The sequence below is a fragment of the Hyla sarda genome, chromosome 1, assembly GCF_029499605.1.
Source record: "Hyla sarda isolate aHylSar1 chromosome 1, aHylSar1.hap1, whole genome shotgun sequence".
Classification (NCBI taxonomy): Eukaryota; Metazoa; Chordata; class Amphibia; order Anura; family Hylidae; genus Hyla; species Hyla sarda.
This window is the reverse complement of record NC_079189.1, coordinates 477,813,690-477,827,838: the sequence shown is the minus strand read 5'-3', so window position 1 is coordinate 477,827,838 and position 14,149 is coordinate 477,813,690. Positions and strand designations below refer to the sequence as shown.

General features: G+C 46.7%; 1 protein-coding gene across 2 annotated transcripts in view; it reads right to left on the bottom strand.

Moving 5' to 3' along the window:
• Nucleotides 1–14,149, bottom strand: part of AIFM3 (apoptosis inducing factor mitochondria associated 3) — a 104,154-nt gene that overhangs the window by 48,685 nt on the left and 41,320 nt on the right. For both annotated transcript variants that reach the window (XM_056537282.1, XM_056537283.1), the window contains exons 7-10: nt 9,407–9,503; nt 9,215–9,327; nt 7,464–7,550; nt 5,034–5,125 (exon numbers count right to left, since the gene is read on the bottom strand). In XM_056537282.1, the coding sequence (XP_056393257.1) occupies nt 5,034–5,125; nt 7,464–7,550; nt 9,215–9,327; nt 9,407–9,503 (389 nt within the window). The remainder of the gene's footprint in view (nt 1–5,033; nt 5,126–7,463; nt 7,551–9,214; nt 9,328–9,406; nt 9,504–14,149) is intronic.

Sequence of the window (14,149 nt, the reverse complement as noted above, 5' to 3'; positions counted from 1 at the left end):
CAGTTGTCGCTGACCTCACCACGGTGGTCGCCCAGCAGTCACAACAGATTGCGCAACAAGGCCAACAGCTGTCTCAACTGACTGTTATGCTACAACAGTTACTACCACAGCTCCAGCAATCATCTCCTCCGCCAGCTCCTGTACCTCCTCCGCAGCGAGTGGCCGCTTCTGGAATACGACTATCCTTGCCGGATAAATTTGATGGGGACTCTAAGTTTTGCCGTGGCTTTCTTTCCCAATGTTCATTACACTTGGAGATGATGTCGGACCAGTTCCCCACTGAAAGGTCTAAGGTGGCTTTCGTAGTCAGCCTGCTGTCTGGAAAAGCCCTGGCTTGGGCCACACCGCTCTGGGACTGCAATGACCCCGTCACTGCCTCTGTACACTCCTTCTTCTCGGAAATTCGAAGTGTCTTTGAGGAACCTGCCCGAGCCTCTTCTGCTGAGACTGCCCTGTTGAACCTGGTCCAGGGTAATTCTTCCGTTGGCGAGTATGCCGTACAGTTCCGTACCCTTGCTTCAGAATTATCCTGGAATAATGAGGCACTCTGCGCGACCTTTAAAAAAGGCCTATCCAGCAACATTAAAGATGTTCTGGCCGCACGAGAAATCCCTGCTAACCTACATGAACTCATCCATCTTGCCACTCGCATTGACATGCGTTTTTCCGAACGGCGTCAGGAGCTCCGCCAGGATATGGACTCTGTTCGCACGAGGCGTTTCTTCTCCCCGGCTCCTCTCTCCTCTGGTCCCCTGCAATCTGTTCCTGTGCCTCCCGCCGTGGAGGCTATGCAGGTCGACCGGTCTCGCCTGACACCCCAAGAGAGGACACGACGCCGCATGGAGAATCTCTGCCTGTACTGTGCTAGTACCGAACACTTCCTGAAGGATTGTCCTATCCGTCCTCCCCGCCTGGAAAGACGTCCGCTGACTCCGCACAAAGGTGAGACAGTCCTTGATGTCTACTCTGCTTCTCCACGTCTTACTGTGCCTGTGCGGATGTCTGCCTCTGCCTTCTCCTTCTCTGCTGTGGCCTTCTTGGACTCTGGATCTGCAGGAAATTTCATCTTAGCCTCTCTCGTCAACAAGTTCAACATCCCGGTGACCAGTCTCGCCAGACCCCTCTACATCAATTGTGTAAACAATGAAAGATTGGACTGTACTATACGTTTCCGCACGGAGCCCCTTCTAATGTGCATCGGATCTCATCACGAGAGGATTGAACTGTTGGTCCTCCCCAATTGCACTTCTGAAATCCTTCTTGGACTTCCCTGGCTTCAACTCCATTCCCCAATCCTGGATTGGTCCACTGGGGAGATCAAGAGTTGGGGGCCCTCTTGTTCCAAGGACTGCTTAAAACCGGTTCCCAGTAAACCTTGCCGTGTCCCTGTGCTTCCTCATGTAACCGGTCTCCCTAAGGCCTATATGGACTTTGCGGACGTTTTTTGCAAAAAACAAGCTGAGACTCTACCTCCTCACAGGCCTTATGATTGTCCCATTGACCTCCTCCCGGGCACTACTCCACCCCGGGGCAGAATCTATCCTCTGTCCGTCCCAGAGACTCTTGCCATGTCTGAATACGTCCAAGAAAATTTAAAAAAGGGCTTTATCCGTAAATCCTCCTCTCCTGCCGGAGCCGGATTTTTCTTTGTGTCCAAAAAAGATGGCTCTCTACGTCCTTGCATTGACTACCGCGGTCTTAATAAAATCACGGTTAAGAACCGCTACCCCCTACCCCTCATCTCTGAACTCTTTGATCGTCTCCAAGGTGCCCATATTTTTACCAAACTGGACTTAAGAGGTGCTTATAATCTCATCCGCATCAGAGAGGGGGATGAATGGAAAACGGCATTTAACACCAGAGATGGACACTTTGAGTATCTGGTCATGCCCTTTGGTCTATGCAACGCCCCTGCCGTCTTCCAAGACTTTGTTAATGAAATTTTTCGTGATCTACTATACTCCTGTGTTGTTGTATATCTGGACGATATCCTGATTTTTTCTGCCAATCTAGAAGAACACCGCCAGCATGTCCGTATGGTTCTTCAGAGACTTCGTGATAATCAACTCTATGCCAAAATAGAGAAATGTCTGTTTGAATGCCAATCTCTTCCTTTTCTAGGATACTTGGTCTCTGGCCAGGGACTACAAATGGACCCAGATAAACTCTCTGCCGTCTTAGATTGGCCACGCCCCTCCGGACTCCGTGCCATCCAACGTTTTTTGGGGTTCGCCAATTATTACAGGCAATTTATTCCACATTTTTCTACCATTGTGGCTCCTATTGTGGCTTTAACAAAAAAAAATGCCGATCCCAAGTCCTGGCCTCCTCAAGCGGAAGACGCCTTTAAACGACTCAAGTCTGCCTTTTCTTCGGCTCCCGTGCTCTCCAGACCTGACCCATCTAAACCCTTCCTATTGGAGGTTGATGCCTCCTCAGTGGGAGCTGGAGCTGTCCTTCTACAAAAAAACTCTTCCGGGCATGCTGTTACTTGTGGTTTTTTTTCCAGGACCTTCTCTCCGGCGGAGAGGAACTACTCCATCGGGGATCGAGAGCTTCTAGCCATTAAATTAGCACTTGAGGAATGGAGGCATCTGCTGGAGGGATCAAGATTTCCAGTTATTATTTACACCGATCACAAGAACCTCTCCTACCTCCAGTCTGCCCAACGGCTGAATCCTCGTCAGGCCAGGTGGTCTCTGTTCTTTGCCCGATTTAATTTTGAAATTCACTTTCGGCCTGCTGATAAAAACATTAGGGCCGATGCTCTCTCTCGTTCCTCAGATGCCTCTGAAATTGAACTCTCTCCTCAACACATCATTCCTCCTGACTGCCTGATTTCCACTTCTCCAGCCTCCATCAGGCAAACTCCTCCAGGAAAGACCTTTGTTTCTCCACGCCAACGCCTTGGGATCCTCAAATGGGGTCACTCCTCCCATCTCGCAGGTCATGCGGGCATCAAGAAATCTGTGCAACTCATCTCTCGCTTCTATTGGTGGCCGACTCTAGAGACTGATGTGGTGGACTTTGTGCGAGCCTGCACTATCTGTGCCCGGGATAAGACTCCTCGCCAGAAGCCCGCTGGTTTTCTTCATCCTCTACCTGTCCCCGAACAACCTTGGTCTCTGATTGGTATGGATTTTATTACTGACTTACCCCCATCCCATGGCAACACTGTTATTTGGGTGGTCGTTGATCGATTCTCCAAAATGGCACATTTCATCCCTCTTCCTGGCCTTCCTTCAGCGCCTCAGTTGGCTAAACAATTTTTTGTACACATTTTTCGTCTTCACGGGTTGCCTACACAGATCGTCTCGGATAGAGGCGTCCAATTTGTGTCTAAATTCTGGAGGGCTCTCTGTAAACAACTCAAGATTAAATTAAATTTTTCTTCTGCATACCATCCTCAATCCAATGGACAAGTAGAGAGAATTAACCAGATCTTGGGTGACTATTTACGACATTTTGTTTCCTCCCGCCAGGATGACTGGGCAGATCTTCTACCTTGGGCCGAATTCTCGTATAATTTCAGAATCTCTGAATCTTCCTCCAAATCTCCGTTTTTCGTGGTGTACGGCCGTCACCCTCTTCCCCCCCTCCCTACCCCCTTGCCCTCTGGTCTGCCCGCTGTGGATGAAATTTCTCGTGATCTTTCCACCATATGGAAAGAGACCCAAAATTCTCTCTTACAGGCTTCTTCTCGCATGAAGAGATTCGCAGATAAGAAAAGAAGAGCTCCTCCCATTTTTTCCCCTGGAGACAAGGTATGGCTCTCCGCTAAATATGTCCGTTTCCGTGTCCCGAGCTATAAGTTGGGACCACGCTATCTTGGTCCTTTTAAAGTTTTGTGTCAAATTAATCCTGTCTCTTACAAACTTCTTCTTCCTCCTTCTCTTCGTATCCCTAATGCCTTTCACGTCTCTCTTCTTAAACCTCTCATCCTCAACCGTTTTTCTCCTAAATCTGTTCCTCCCACTCCTGTTTCCGGCTCCTCGGACATCTTCTCTGTCAAAGAGATTTTGGCCTCTAAAAAGGTCAGGGGAAGAACTTTTTTTTTAGTGGATTGGGAGGGTTGTGGTCCAGAAGAGAGGTCCTGGGAACCTGAGGACAATATCCTGGACAAAAGTCTGATCCTCAGGTTCTCAGGCCCCAAGAAGAGGGGGAGACCCAAGGGGGGGGGTACTGTTACGCCGAGCGCTCCGGGTCCCCGCTCCTCCCCGGAGCGCTCGCTACACTTCCCTCACTGCAGCGCCCCGGTCGGTTCCACGGACCCGGGGCGCTGCGTTACCACCTCCGGCCGGGATGCGATTCGCGATGCGGGTAGCGCCCGCTCGCGATGCGCACCCCGGCTCCCGTACCTTACTCGCTCCCCGTCAGTTCTGTCCCGGCGCGCGCGGCCCCGCTCCCTAGGGCGCGCGCGCGCCGGGTCTTTGCGATTTAAAGGGCCACTGCACCGCTGATTGGTGCAGTGGTTCCAATTAGTGTTTACACCTGTGCACTTCCCTATATCACCTCACTTCCCCTTCACTCCCTCGCCGGATCTTGTTGCCCTAGTGCCAGTGAAAGCGTTCCTTGTGTGTTCCTTGCCTGTGATTCCAGACCTTCTGCCGTTGCCCCTGACTACGATCCTTGCTGCCTGCCCCGACCTTCTGCTACGTCCGACCTTGCTTCTGTCTACTCCCTTGTACCGCGCCTATCTTCAGCAGCCAGAGAGGTTGAGCCGTTGCTAGGGGATACGACCTGGTCACTACCGCCGCAGCAAGACCATCCCGCTTTGCGGCGGGCTCTGGTGAAAACCAGTAGTGACTTAGAACCGATCCTCTAGCACGGTCCACGCCAATCCCTCTCTGGCACAGAGGATCCACTACCTGCCAGCCGGCATCGTGACAGTGAGTATGAGTTTAATTTTTATTGTTCCCCTAGCAACATATAAATAACATATTGATTCAGGAATACTCTTTTAACTATTTTATTAACACATAAGTACTGCACTGATGCTACAAATTATGAGTAGATAAAGCAGCTGAACTCACGTATTCCCAGTGGCAATGAGCAGCTTGTTGTATTCCATTCTAAATCCATCCTTGAAAACAACCGTCTTGTTCTTTGTGTCAACATTGACAACCTGAAATCAATTCTGCACAATGTGAATTTTAGAGAAGATTGACGTACAAATGTATTAACAAGAGGGTTTAATAAACTCATTTCAAATCTACCTGAACTTAACAGGGCCCAAACTCCTAAGTGCCACATGCCTACCTATGTGTGCTCCGTCCCTAGCAGAATCAGTCTTTGACTACTCCTGTTTTGCATAGTACACACAGTTGTTGTCAGTTAAAGTTAGAAAACCATGTTCTCCCCCAAATCATTCTCTGTCACCCGATATGTAAATCCATTACTAACTAGAAAATGTATAAAGAAGAAAAAAATAACAAATAATATCTAGGGACTTATAATAGAAAAGTAGTATGATAAGCATTTAAAGGAGTTTTCCAGCAGTTGACAAATCTATCAATCAGTTCATAAACTTTCTGTATGTTGAAATTAAGATAATGCAATACTTTTTACAGCTTTTTTGAAGTTCTTTGCAGCTCCCAATCTTCATGCTGTATACCGCCTAGCCAACATCTCTATTTTACAATCCCCAGACTCATTGGGGGACATTTATGAATCTTATTTTACCTATTAGTCTAATTTGCATGTTTTTATGCAATTTGTTGGGATTTCCTTTCTTTTTTTTACTTTCAATTCAAATGGGCACTGTCACCAACTTTATTTTTTGATATGTTGTAGTACTTATGTACTACAACATATCTCTAATATACTTTTATAATTTTTTTTCATTAAAAAGGTTTAATTTACATTTAAAAACCGTCCACTGAAAAAGGACTGATTTTGGAGTGGCAATCAGTCCTTTTTCAGTTAGGCTGCACTCGCTCCCTGCTTGTCAATCAGACAGGCGGGAGTGAGTGCATTGGCTCCCCGGCTACTGGCTGGGAGGCCACTCCTCCCGCACATCAACGCCGCCGCCTCGTTGCCGCTGCTGTCCCTGCACGCCCGCTGCCGGACTCTGCAGTAACTGCAAGTGTAATGAGGGAATGGAGTATGTGGAGCGGGGGGGACGGGGGGAGGAAGGAACGGGCTAGTGCCGTAGCGGGGGGGGGCGGGGGAACGGGCTAGCAAAAAAAAAATAGGATGGTGGGAGCTACCCTTTAAGTGATTTCTGATAACTTGTCTTTGAAGGTCACTTTACACGTAGTGGTCATTAATTTGTCAATTGCGATTTTTAAAAACACTCAAAATTACCATGCAATGGTTGAGAAAAACCCACAAAAATAGACCACATTCAGTGCTGCTGTAGAAACCTGCTTTACAAAGTAGGAATTGGTGTTGTGAAGTAATTTTGTTTTGGTGGACTTGCGCATTATTTTTCACAATTATGATAAATTATGAGCATGTTCGTCAAAAAACTCACAACAAAAGTGATTTAAAAATGACATACAAAACAACTCAGTGATTATTTAATCTCCCCCCAACCCCCCCCCCCCCCCCCCCCCCCCCAACAATATGCTTGCAGTCTCAGGCTGCTTTTACTCCTACTGTATCCACCACTTACACTATATGACATAAGCATGATCATGTCATGTCCCACAGTGCACATGTCCTCAGCACTGATGTTTTGTACATGGACCAGCTTAAAGGGGTACTCCAGTTGAATCTTAATCCTTCCAGTAGTTATCAGCTGCTGTATGATCCACAGGAAGTTATTTTCTTTTTGAATTTCCATTATGTCTGACCACAGTGTTCTCTGCTGACACCTCTGTCAATGTCAGGAACTGTCCAAAGCAGGATAGGTTTGCTATGGGGATTTGCTCCTACTCTGGAAAGTTCCTGAAATGGACAGGGGTGTAAGCAGAGAGCACTGTGGTCAGACAGAAAGGAAATTCAAAAAGAAAAGAACTTCCTGTGGATCAAACAGCAGCTGATAAGCACTGGAAGGAATAAGATTTTATAATAGAAGTAATTTACAAATCTGTTTAACTTTCTGGCACCCGTGGATTTAAAAGAAATAGTTTTCCACTGGAGTACCCCCTTTAAGCATTGGTCCAAATGCATGGTGCATACACTATGCTCATATGCTGTGAGAAACAGCAGTTGACAACTACCCATGTAGGTGAATTCAGTGGCGATAAATACATTAGGAGTAGAATCCAGTAGGTCAGATCATGTACTGGTTGTAAGTTATTGGATACAGCGGCTACATGTCCCAGGATGTAGAAACCAGTGGGGGAATCGGGGCACATTGGAGTGGAAGCAGCAGAGTTTTGGTAACATGAGCATTACTTTAACTTTACAATATTCTGAACCTGTTAAATAATAAAATAATACTTTGACCAAGACAGCCCGTTAGGAGGACTAAAAGACACCTTCAGAAATGTTCTTAAGTACTCAAGATTTCTTACCTGTGTTTCAGTCAGAACTTCAATATCGTATGTATGGAAGAATTCTTTGGATCTAAGAAAAATCTGTTCTGCTTGAGAATCCATTGACTGGAAAGCAAGAAAAATAAAGAGACATAACAAAAAGATGCAATCCAATACTAGTAGAGGCCAGGTAAGTCCGGCACTGCTGCCCAAAGTCAGCCCACACTAGGATGTTAGATACCACCAGAGTACCAGAGTACTTCATGGGGGTGCACTCCGGATAAGATAAACAATAGCACAAAGTTCAAGAAATAAATGGATGCACTCACCCGAAGTACTTGCTAGCAGGAATCTTTTGGCAGCCCGAGGAAGTGCGCTTGAAGTGCAGGAAACAGTCTGTCGCTGCGAGGCTGCTCCTCTGCGTCTACCCAATGCATATTTTTATCACATGTGAATAAATATTCCTGCAAGCAAGTACTTCGGGTGAGTGCATCCATTTATTTCTTGAACTTTGTGCTATAACAAAAAGATGTTTAGATACAATTTATTTCTTAAAGTACATATTTAGTTTCCACTCTGGTGTAATATTTTGCTACATACTGCAACTTATTTGACAATACAGAGAGAAGGGCTGCATGTGAATAGAATAATGAACAGATACAACTAGGAAGGGTGTTTATTATTGCACAAAGGGACTTTAACTTTTTGGGAAGTCTGGTCTTTATAAAAAATATGCTATATATATATATATATATATATATATATATACATACATATATACAGTACAGACCAAAAGTTTGGACACACCTTCTCATTCAGAGTTTTCTTTATTCTAATGACTATGAAAATTGTAGATTCACAGTGAAGGCATCAAAACTATGAATTAACACATGTGGAATTATATACATAACAAAAAAAGTGTGAAACAACAGAAAATATGTCATATTCTAGGTTCTTCAAAGTAGCCACCTTTTGCTTTGATTACTGCTTTGCACACTCTTGGCATTCTCTTGTTGAGATTCAAGAGGTAGTCACCTGAAATGGTTTTCACTTCACAGGTGTGCTGGTGTGGAGGAGGAGGTGGAATGGTGTGGGGGTGCTTTGCTGGTGCCACTGTTGGGGATTTATTCAAAATTTAAGGCATACTGAACCAGCATGTCTACCACAGCATCTTGCAGCGGCATGCTATTCCATCCGGTTTGCGTTTAGTTGGACCATCATTTACTTTTCAACAGGACAATGACCCCAAACACACCTCCAGCCTGTGTAAGGGCTTTTTGACCAAGAAGGAGAGTGATGGGGTGCTGTGCCAGATGACATGGCCTCCACAGTCACCGGACCTGAACCCAATCGAGATGGTTTGGGGTGAGCTGGACCACAGAGTGAAGGCAAAAAGGGCCAACAAATGCTAAACATCTCTGGGAACTCCTTCAAGACTGTTGGAAGACCATTTCAGGTGACTACCTCTTGAAGCTCATCAAGAGAATGCCAAGAGTGTGCAAAGCAGTAATCAAAGCAAAAGGTGTCTAGAACCTAGAATATGACATATTTTCACACTTTTTTGTTATGTATATAATTCCACATGTGTTAATTCATAGTTTCGATGCCTTCAGTGTGAATCAACAATTTTCATAGTCATGAAAATAAAGAAAACTCTGAATGAGAAGGTGTGTCCAAACTTTTGGTCTATATATATATATATATATATATATATATATATATTCATAGCATTATTAAAGCTTCAATGTAAGTAATCACATATACCCCATGCAGACAGTATAGATACGTACTTTGCTTAATTTTGACCGATCGTATGGTAGATACTTTTCAGAAGTACACATTACAATCCTGTCGGAAAAGCCCTCTTGTCTCAGTGTTTCTGCACACACTAAACCAGCGGGACCTATAAGAAAAACATTTCTAGAATTCCAAGTAGTCCTTATTCTTGATCATGATAACATTAATAGTGGATGAGCTTTTACCTGCTCCAATAATGAGTATATTAGTAATCGCTGTGCTATAGTTGCTGAGTGCTATACACTTCGCCATAACTTTGGTCCTTCTTTGTGATTGTAGAGCCTATGGAAGACAAACACACCCTTTATATCTAGTATAAGCAGGGGACAAGTACTGGAAAAAAAGTGAGGGAACTCATCCAAGATTTTCACTCAAAAGCTGGTACTGCAGGACTTCTGCTAATGGGAATGGGTTCCTGCTGTGAAAAAAATGCAGGAACTCAGTTCCCATGCGTTCCTGCAAGACTTAGGCCCTGAGTATAAGATAGAAAGAGCTTAAATGTATTTTTAACCTTTTTTTTTTTTTAAACAAGAAAAAAGAACATTTCATAATATCCATCTGTTTATCAGTGCAATAGTTATATAAAAGTGTGGTACAGTAGAGGCAACAGTCATTGAAGTGTTGTGGTAATAACTCAATGATGAATTATGGTCATAACATTATTAATTTTAAAAAATTTAAAGTTTTGAAAATTATCAAAAATTATTAAAATTATGACCTGGTGAATTGTAGACAAACCTAATTGATACAGTTCACATCTGAGTCCGACTTTTTCCTCAGATTTCAAATTTTTTTTTTACGGGATGACATTAACGCTAAGGTTGTAGTTTTGTAATATACAATAATACACAGGTATTATAAAAAAAATATGCAGATTTATTGGTTATAAGGTTATAAACATAAATGAGTAATAATACAATGATATATGTAAATGAATATCAATTAGATATGAATATATAAAGATTAGTATAAAGCATTTCAAGCTTATTAGTTGACTACATATTGTTACGCCGAGCGCTCCGGGTCCCCGCTCCTCCCCGGAGCGCTCGCTTCTCTCTCGCTACCGCAGCGCTCCGGGCAGCTCCACTGACCCGGTGCGCTGCGATACCGTCTCCAGCCGGGATGCGATTCGCGATGCGGGTAGCGCCCGCTCGCGATGCGCATCCCGGCTCCCGTACCTGACTCGCTCTCCGTCTGTCCTGTCCCGGTGCGCGCGGCCCCGCTCCCTAGGGCGCGCGCGCGCCGGGTCTCTGCGATTTAAAGGGCCACTGCGCCGCTGATTGGCGCAGTGGTTCCAATTAGTATTCTCACCTGTGCACTCCCTACTTATACCTCACTTCCCCTGCACTCCCTCGCCGGATCTTGTTGCCATTGTGCCAGTGAAAGCGTTTCCTTGTGTGTTCCTAGCCTGTGTTCCAGACCTCCTGCCGTTGCCCCTGACTACGATTCTTGCTGCCTGCCCCGACCTTCTGCTACGTCCGACCTTGCTTCTGTCTACTCCCTTGTACCGCGCCTATCTTCAGCAGTCAGAGAGGTTGAGCCGTTGCTAGTGGATACGACCTGGTCACTACCGCCGCAGCAAGACCATCCCGCTTTGCGGCGGGCTCTGGTGAAAACCAGTAGTGACTTAGAACCGATCCACTAGCACGGTCCACGCCAATCCCTCTCTGGCACAGAGGATCCACTACCTGCCAGCCGGCATCGTGACAGTAGATCCGGCCATGGATCCCGCTGAAGTTCCTCTGCCAGTTGTCGCCGACCTCACCACGGTGGTCGCCCAGCAGTCACAACAGATAGCGCAACAAGGCCAACAGCTGTCTCAACTGACCGTAATGCTACAGCAGCTACTACCACAGCTTCAGCAATCATCTCCTCCGCCAGCTCCTGCACCTCCTCCGCAGCGAGTGGCCGCTTCTGGTCTACGACTATCCTTGCCGGATAAATTTGATGGGGACTCTAAATTCTGCCGTGGCTTTCTTTCCCAATGTTCCCTGCACTTGGAGATGATGTCGGACCAGTTCCCTACTGAAAGGTCTAAGGTGGCTTTCGTAGTCAGCCTTCTGTCTGGAAAAGCTCTGTCATGGGCCACACCGCTCTGGGACCGCAATGACCCCGTCACTGCCTCTATACACTCCTTCTTCTCAGAAATTCGAAGTGTCTTTGAGGAACCTGCCCGAGCCTCTTCTGCTGAGACTGCCCTGTTGAACCTGGTCCAGGGTAATTCTTCCGTTGGCGAGTACGCCGTACAATTCCGTACTCTTGCTTCAGAATTATCCTGGAATAATGAGGCCCTCTGCGCGACCTTTAAAAAAGGCCTATCCAGCAACATTAAAGATGTTCTGGCCGCACGAGAAATCCCTGCTAACCTACATGAACTCATCCATCTTGCCACTCGCATTGACATGCGTTTTTCCGAAAGGCGTCAGGAGCTCCGCCAGGATATGGACTTTGTTCGCACAAGACGTTTTTTCTCCCCGGCTCCTCTCTCCTCTGGTCCCCTGCAATCCGTTTCTGTGCCTCCCGCCGTGGAGGCTATGCAGGTCGACCGGTCTCGCCTGACACCTCAAGAGAGGACACGACGCCGCATGGAGAATCTCTGTCTGTACTGTGCCAGTACCGAACACTTCCTGAAGGATTGTCCTATCCGTCCTCCCCGCCTGGAAAGACGTACGCTGACTCCGCACAAAGGTGAGACAGTCCTTGATGTCTACTCTGCTTCTCCACGTCTTACTGTGCCTGTGCGGATATCTGCCTCTGCCTTCTCCTTCTCTACTATGGCCTTCTTGGATTCCGGATCTGCAGGAAATTTTATTTTGGCCTCTCTCGTCAACAGGTTCAACATCCCAGTGACCAGTCTCGCCAGACCCCTCTACATCAATTGTGTAAACAATGAAAGATTGGATTGTACCATACGTTTCCGCACGGAGCCCCTTCTAATGTGCATCGGACCTCATCACGAGAAGATTGAATTTTTGGTCCTCCCCAATTGCACTTCCGAAATCCTCCTTGGACTACCCTGGCTTCAACTCCATTCCCCAACCCTGGATTGGTCCACTGGGGAGATCAAGAGTTGGGGGCCCTCTTGTTTCAAGGACTGCCTAAAACCGGTTCCCAGTACCCCTTGCCGTGACTCTGTGGTTCCCCCTGTAACCGGTCTCCCTAAGGCCTATATGGACTTTGCGGATGTTTTTTGCAAAAAACAAGCTGAGACTCTACCTCCTCACAGGCCTTATGATTGTCCTATTGACCTCCTCCCGGGCACTACTCCACCCCGGGGCAGAATCTATCCTCTGTCCGCCCCAGAGACTCTTGCTATGTCGGAGTACATCCAGGAAAATTTAAAAAAAGGCTTTATCCGTAAATCCTCCTCTCCTGCCGGAGCCGGATTTTTCTTTGTGTCCAAAAAAGATGGCTCTCTACGCCCTTGCATTGACTACCGCGGTCTTAATAAAATCACGATAAAGAACCGCTACCCTCTACCCCTCATCTCTGAACTCTTTGATCGCCTCCAAGGTGCCCACATCTTTACCAAACTGGACTTAAGAGGTGCTTATAATCTCATCCGCATCAGAGAGGGGGATGAATGGAAAACGGCATTTAACACTAGAGATGGACACTTTGAGTATCTGGTCATGCCCTTTGGCCTGTGCAACGCCCCTGCCGTCTTCCAAGACTTTGTTAATGAAATTTTTCGTGATCTCTTATACTTCTGTGTTGTTGTATATCTGGACGATATCCTGATTTTTTCTGCCAATCTAGAAGAACACCGCCAGCATGTCCGTATGGTTCTTCAGAGACTTCGTGACAATCAACTTTATGCCAAGATAGAGAAATGTCTGTTTGAATGCCAATCTCTTCCTTTCCTAGGATACTTGGTCTCTGGCCAGGGACTACAAATGGATCCAGACAAACTCTCTGCCGTCTTAGATTGGCCACGCCCCTCCGGACTCCGTGCTATCCAACGTTTTTTGGGGTTCGCCAATTATTACAGGCAATTTATTCCACATTTTTCTACCGTTGTGGCCCCTATCGTGGCTTTAACCAAAAAAAATGCCAATCCCAAGTCTTGGCCTCCTCAAGCGGAAGACGCCTTTAAACGGCTCAAGTCTGCCTTTTCTTCGGCTCCCGTGCTCTCCAGACCTGACCCATCTAAACCCTTCCTATTGGAGGTTGATGCCTCCTCTGTAGGAGCTGGAGCGGTCCTTCTACAAAAAAATTCTTCCGGGCATGCTGTTACTTGTGGTTTTTTTTCTAGGACCTTCTCTCCGGCGGAGAGGAACTACTCCATCGGGGATCGAGAGCTTCTAGCCATTAAATTAGCACTTGAGGAATGGAGGCATCTGCTGGAGGGATCAAGATTTCCTGTTATTATTTACACCGATCACAAGAACCTCTCCTATCTCCAGTCTGCCCAACGGCTGAATCCTCGCCAGGCCAGGTGGTCTCTGTTCTTTGCCCGATTTAATTTTGAAATTCACTTTCGGCCTGCCGATAAGAACATTAGGGCCGATGCTCTCTCTCGTTCCTCGGATGCCTCGGAAGTCGAACTCTCTCCGCAACACATCATTCCTCCTGACTGCCTGATCTCCACTTCTCCAGCCTCCATCAGGCAAACTCCTCCAGGAAAGACCTTCGTCTCTCCACGCCAACGCCTCGGAATCCTCAAATGGGGTCACTCCTCCCATCTCGCAGGTCATACAGGCATCAAGAAATCTGTGCAACTCATCTCTCGCTTCTATTGGTGGCCGACTCTGGAGACGGATGTCGTGGACTTTGTGCGAGCCTGCACTGTCTGCGCTCGGGATAAGACTCCTCGCCAGAAGCCCGCTGGTTTTCTTCATCCTCTGCCTGTCCCCGAACAGCCTTGGTCTCTGATTGGTATGGATTTTATTACAGACCTACCCCCATCCCGTGGCAACACTGTTGTT